The sequence below is a fragment of the Papaver somniferum genome, chromosome 9, assembly GCF_003573695.1.
Source record: "Papaver somniferum cultivar HN1 chromosome 9, ASM357369v1, whole genome shotgun sequence".
In the NCBI taxonomy this organism is placed as follows: Eukaryota; Viridiplantae; Streptophyta; class Magnoliopsida; order Ranunculales; family Papaveraceae; genus Papaver; species Papaver somniferum.
Window position 1 is genome coordinate 151,430,806 of NC_039366.1, and position 6,720 is coordinate 151,437,525.

Here is a 6,720-nt window from a genome sequence, read left to right on the forward strand (position 1 = left end):
AAACGAGAAGAAAGAGGAAAAGAAGAATAAAGAAGAAATAGAAAAGAAAATAAGAGTTATCTCCGAACTCCACCACGTGCGGTCACTGTGGTGTCTTAACTTATTTCTGAAACGGGCGGGCTAACCCGTGAACCCGCGGGTTAAACCCGTTACGGGCACGGGTTGAAGAAATAACAACCCGTGAAGAATTTCAACCCGCGGGTTTCAACCCGTATTAACCCGAACCCGTGGAACCCGCAACGGGCAAGCCCCGGCCCGCCCGTTTGACAGCTCTAGTAAAGTACCACAGAAGACGGGTAGATAGAACTTCTGCCATAGAAGACGAGAAATAGTAATATAGAACTAAATGCTGGACGAAAGGGTAAACAGACAAAACGGGAATACCCAGCAGTTAAAACATAAACATTTTATTAAGCAAATATCCTTCTCAATTTTACCGATCCCAATTCCATTCCCACCACGAATCTCCTCTCCGCACACGATCCTTTACAGAAGAAAGAAAAAGAAAAAGAGATACATAATTAATTAATATAAATTTTGTTTAGGCCATTAATGACAATGAACTCTGCTAAGTCATGCCCACTTTCGTATTTAAAAATCGCCATAAAAATCGCCATAAATAACACCCCCCCTCCCTAATTCTTATTTTTTGTCTGTATCTTTTTTGTTTTTAGAAGCTCAAAATTAATACTCAACTTTCTTTATTAATTAGAATTAGCGAATAAGAAAATCTGATTGATAACAGACCTGGTCCAACTTCAGATAAATATTTGCCTTAATATCTCAACAGTCTCACTAAGATTATGAACTGTCAAAGTAAATTAACAACCTTGAAAAGGTTTTAACCTTTATTACAATCTTTCTCTCTTCTCACTTAATTTCCATTCCAAAACCTCCATTTTCTTAAAGCCTATAGAGCATCTTATTTAATACACATGAGTTTCTCTAAAACCAAGTTTTCTCTCATTTCTCTTCCTCTCCTCCATTTTCTAGCCAAGTAAGGAATTCAGATTTCAGAACAACCCATTTCTCTAAATCTTCAGATCTTTTCTTGATAATCCAAACAAATCCTCGTCTGATTTCTTGTTTTGTTCTGTCGAGAATGAGAGATATTGGTTCTTGTTTCAGTGAACAAGTAGTAAGAATATCAGATTCTTCTTGTTCAAATCCATTAAACCAAACATGTCGTCCACCTAAACTCATCGCATCAATTCAAAATGTAGTAACTTGTCTTTACAAAACAAAGTTTACATCATCCCAGAAACAAGTTAATAACATCACAATCACAATCAGTTGGTGTAAAACACTAATAGATCAAGGTCTAAGCATAACAGTTGGTGATGATCCATCTTCTCATCATCAAACTATCAAAATCAGTACAAACTCTAGAATTTTCAGGAAGAAAAAAGGGAGCAAGTTCTTTGAAGCAGGTGGTTCCAAGATTGACGCTTTCTGGGATCTGTCTACTGCAAGGTATGATTCTGGTCCAGAACCAATAGATGGTTTTTATGTTGTGATCGTAGTGGATTCAAAATATGGTCTATTATTAGGAGACAATATTGATGAAGAGACCATTACAAAAAAGTTCAAAACTAGTGGTATTTCATTTTCTCAATTCAGTTTGATTTCAAGAAGAGAATGCTTCTCTGGGAACACACATTATTCAACAAAGGCTCAATTTTGTGATAATGGTACAGAACATGACATATTGATTAGATGTGGTAATGAAGATGAATCAGGTTATAAACATCCAGTTTTATCTGTATGTATTGACAATAAGAAGGTGATACGTGTGAAGAAATTACAATGGAATTTTAGAGGGAATCAGATTATCTTCGTTGATGGTTTATTAGTTGATTTGATGTGGGATGTTCATGATTGGTTTTTTAAACCCACTACTGGTTATGCTGTATTTATGTTCAGAACTAGAAGTGTCTTAGACAGTAGATTATGGTTGCAAGAAAAAGTTCAGAAAGATGAACTTGAGTTTTCTTTGTCGATTTATGCTTGTAAGAATCAATAAAATAATTCATCAATTCATTTTTCTTTCATCCTTTTTTTTCATAATGCTCTCTCCTTTCTCTATACTGTAGTTCCCTGCAAATGTACTTCAATTGGTCATGGTAAATGCAACTATGAGCGGTTGCAATTGGGTTTTAATGAAAAAGGGAAAAAGATGCATAAAAATGAACCTTTTTTGTTTGTTTGATCGATGAAAAAGAACAGACTAGATTTCAATACCAGAAAGAAAAGTAAAGATATACTGTACTTAGATTAGATCATCTGTTTTTCATTTTGCTTCGCTATCGGGGATTAAACTAAAAGAGAAAGTTTGAGTGTAGTAGCCGTGTCGGGGGATAGCCGGATGGGTTCATGTGGGACTAATTAAGGAATGAAATCTATATATTTATGTTACGCTTAAGTTGTGAAACAATGAACTACCTACCTAAAAGAAAGAAACCTGGCTGGCTCAATCTGATCTCATCTTCTCCCGCAAAATCATTACAACTGATGCTTTTTGCAACTTGCAAAAGATTCGGTCAAGTTAAAGTAAAATCGACAAAGATTTTGAAGTGACATTTTATTTTGTGAACGTGAATGGCTCTACATGGGAGACACGGCGTGAGAGATTTTGGAAAATGTTCATCCTTCCCACGTATTATCCTGCACGCACCCAAGATGACAACGGCAAAAGGCCAATGGGTTTCCGGCTTTGGACCCACCCGGAAAGTAAAACCAAGTTGTTCCTTGGACACTAAGTGTTGGGCTTTCAAGGTTTTTTTTGACTGAAAAATTCTCATTATCTTCATTTAGTTTTTTGATAGTGAAAACTACAGGGAGACCCATTTTTCCAATTTCTTCAACTGTGAAACCCACGCCCAGAAATTTAAAGGCGTGCACCCATTTTTTAGGAAAAAATTATTCCCGGACCCAAAATTATTGAAATTAAATTTAATCGTGAGATTTTATATGTTCATCGTACTCTTCTTCTTCTCTCTTTCTCCTCGATCTCTTTCATAAAATACGAAATTACTTCATTGAAAAACAAGTTTTAGCTGTACATCTATGATTATCAAACCTTATTTTACAAACCCATTTAAGGATTTTCTCTGAAAAATAGAAACATGGTGGTTTTAGCCTAATTTGGGTTACCCTTTTTGGATGAAGATGAAGAACAAAGAATCGCTACCAGCAAGGTATTTTTGGAGCTAATATCAAAGATGACATCCTTATTCTTCTGCCTCTACCATCAACTTTAGTATGTCTATCTTTATTTGAACTTCTTTGTGGTGCTAATTATTTCTTTAAACTTCCTTGCTGTTGATCATCTTTCTGATCTCCTGCTACTACTATATTGAAATCTTTAACTTCTGATGCTGCTTTATGATTATGGGTTTCTTCCATTTCAACAATCTGGGTCTGTTTTGATCTTGATTTTGAATGTGGGTTTATGTTTATTCCTCCTCCTCCTTCTCTAGGTTCCATTCATTCAAAGTACTTCAGAAAAAACTGGTCTTTTTCTTTCTGTTTTTTTTATCAAAGTCTGAAACAAAGAAAAAAAAGGACTAAACTTTCATGGGTATTCATTGTTTTTGGCAAAAAATACTTGATTTCAAAAAGAAAAACTGAATATAAAGAGTTGAGATCAAGCACGTCAGGTCCACTAGGATTAAACAAATGAGTGGGATGTGATGCTGTACACAGAGGCTAAAGAAATGGTGGACGATGTTTACTAGAAATTGAGAGACAAATACTGGGGTCCGTTGCTGGAGTTGGTCTGTTTAGTGTCTGCAGATCATGGTTAAATATAGGCTCGAGCTGTGCAGGTTGTGGTGATGTGCAATAGCCGATAGAAGGTGCACTTAGCCGCGTTGCATAATCCGTTAGGAGATTTGGTTAGTACTGTGGAAGATTTGGTCAAGGCTAAACAACAAGAACATAACCAGCTGCAGCTGCTTGACCGCACCGTTTCCTTGCTAGTTTGTTGTGCGTTTGTGGGATGAGTACAAGGGTTGTTTGCAACGGATGTGGCGTTAATTAGAAACCAGTAGGGTGAGCTAACTTGGGTACCAATTTGTTTCAACATCGGATAGAGTTTGTTATGACTGCATAACATGTCAAGATCAGATTTGGTTTTTAGTATGTTGGGTGTTGTTTTAAGTTGTTATGCAGCTATGAAAATGGATGCATAACCTGTTATGCATCTACAAAATTTGTTGCATAACTTGTTATGCAGTCCAGAAAACGGTTGCATAACACGTTATGCATCAACTTTTTCATCACTATTGAAACCAACAAAAACAAAGACTGCAGAACTTGTCATGCACCTACAATAATATCTGCATAACATGTTATGCAGTCGTGATAATTGATGCATAACCTGTCATGCATCCGAAAATATGGCTGCATAATGCATTATGCATCGAGAAATTTGTTGCACAATCTTTTATGCATCGAGAAAATAGATGCATAACCTGTTATGCATCCGAAAATATGTTTGCATAATGCATTATGCATCAATTTTTTATGTACGCACTAAAATCAACCAAAACAATGGATACATAACTTGTTATAGATGCATAACTTTGTTATGCAGATGAGAAAATGGTTGCATAATTTGTTATGCGTCTGCAGAATGTGTTATGCATCTTTTTTGGTGGCTGCATAATGGTTATGTAGTCAGTTTTCGAAATTTTGCCTAAAATGATGATCACCTCCGATTTTTTCGTGAAAAACAAAAATTTAATATTGTTGTTTGTACTCGTTGCGTAGCTCTCTTAAAAAGATTTCCAACGATATAAAATTTGTAAAATTCCAAGGCGCGGATTTTTAGATATGTTATATCCAAGTTGCGTTGCCAATTATACCCCTGAAAAGTTAGGCTGCATAACAAGTTATGCCTGAAAAAATAGTATGCATAACGAGTTATTTATTAATTCTTAATAATTTTGGATAATTTTGGGTGTCAGAGAAATAATTATGGGTGTCATGGTATACAAAATTAATTGTGGGCCTGAGAATGAGAATATTTTTTTTTTGGATCTCCCCCTAATTCCCCTTTTTGATAATTTCATACATAACTCTCCCTTTGATGATGGGAAAGCAACAAGCCAAGCTAAACATCTTTCTTTTCCAAGAGACTATGTCATGTCAAGCTCAGACGTTACCCATTGTGGCAAAAGAGAAAATGGTTCCATACCGGATTGTGGTCATCTGCCAAGAAAATTAGATAAGCTATGACTTTCAGACTTCTGAATTAACTGCACATCATCCATACCCTACTACTTCACTGGTCACAACTCATAATGCAATCTCCCTACTTTTTAAAAACTTAAGGTACTCGGATTGGGTTGGGTTAAAATTAGGTTCACATATCTTTCCGATATTTCCACCTAAGTTGCAAATTAAATATGGATTAGGAGGCCTAACTTTAATGAACATGATATATATCATATAAGATGAAAGAACAAAATTTCCTAGTAGGACCCTGCAAAATTTCAACCAAACTGACCAAATTTTCGTTTGGTATACTCTACTTTAAACTTTAGAGAAGTTGTTATAACACTGTATGTTAATTATTGGGTAATATGGTCTTGATTGTGATGTAACAAGGATCCCTTACAGCATCCACAGCGGACGAGTAAAACTAAAATTTTGGTCCACAAAACAGACGCAGTCGAATGGAGTAAAAACCAAAAACTAGAGTAAAATCAAAAACCAGACCATATTTGGTCTTTAATTTGATTTTAGTTGGGCGTAATTTAAAAGTACATCTGACACCGGCGTAAGTATAAAGTGCACCTGATATTGGGGTGAGATTTTAAAGTGAGCCTGATTAAAAAAAAATTAAATGGGGCGAGATTTTAAAGCGAGCCTGGTTTGGGCGAACTTTTAAATTGCGCCTGACCAAATTTTGCTCGTGCACCATAGCGTGACAGCACAGAGTAAACCAAATTTTTTTAGTTTTTTTTTTATTTTTGCTCTTTGGTTATACTCGCACCACTGCAGTTGCTCTTAGAACTCAAAAGTAAAAACTAAAATAGTGTAGGTTTAGTCTCACCTTCAAATATGATAAAGAGCATGAAAACGTGGAGAACCTAACTGTTCATTTCTTTTTCTAATTTGTTTAGGTTTATACAACTTTTACAATTTTATAATGTCGATGGCCTCTGAATTGGGTAAGAAGACCTAGATATATACCAGCTGATATCGTTGATTCTCCTCTAATGTCAATATTAGAGGAAAATCCACCATAGTGGGTGCCAAACCCACAACGTTACGATCTGAAGTCAAACGCGTTAAAGTCTAAACGGACACCTTATTCAATGTTGGATAATTGCATATTTGCATGTACGAGAAAAGCAGGAGCAAGAAAAAGAAGAAGAGAAGATGGAACAATTTTTACACCCTGAAACAGACTTGATAAAAAAGAACAAAAACGAAAAAGGCAATCTAAGTGTCCAGGTGAAAGTTAGTTGCAACAACCATGTAACTAACTGCATTATACTTACTGTATTGTCAAATATAGTGTTGCCCATGCAATCTGCATGTCAGCATGAGTATTATTTTTACATCCCACATTATGAAAGTTTTGTTCTAAGACCAGACTTTATCCAATGAGCAATGTTGTCCCGCATCATTTTACGGGTAGCTATCCCGCTCAAGCGACTTCTTTACCGCTTGAGCGGGATAGCTTCCCAAAAATACAAAATAACTACC

General features: G+C 35.8%; 1 protein-coding gene across 1 annotated transcript; it reads left to right on the forward strand.

Moving 5' to 3' along the window:
- The first annotated feature begins 674 nt into the window (after window positions 1-674).
- On the forward strand, window positions 675-2,053 carry LOC113309239. Its single transcript, XM_026557644.1, has one exon. The coding sequence runs from the start codon at window positions 1,103-1,105 to the stop codon at window positions 2,021-2,023; it is 921 nt and encodes a 306-aa protein (XP_026413429.1). The 5' UTR covers window positions 675-1,102; the 3' UTR covers window positions 2,024-2,053.
- The last annotated feature ends 4,667 nt before the right edge of the window (window positions 2,054-6,720 follow it).

Bases quoted from the DNA above. Each gene is read 5' to 3' on its own strand.
- LOC113309239 (XM_026557644.1), top strand. From the start codon at position 1,103: ATGAGAGATATTGGTTCTTGTTTCAGTGAACAAGTAGTAAGAATATCA.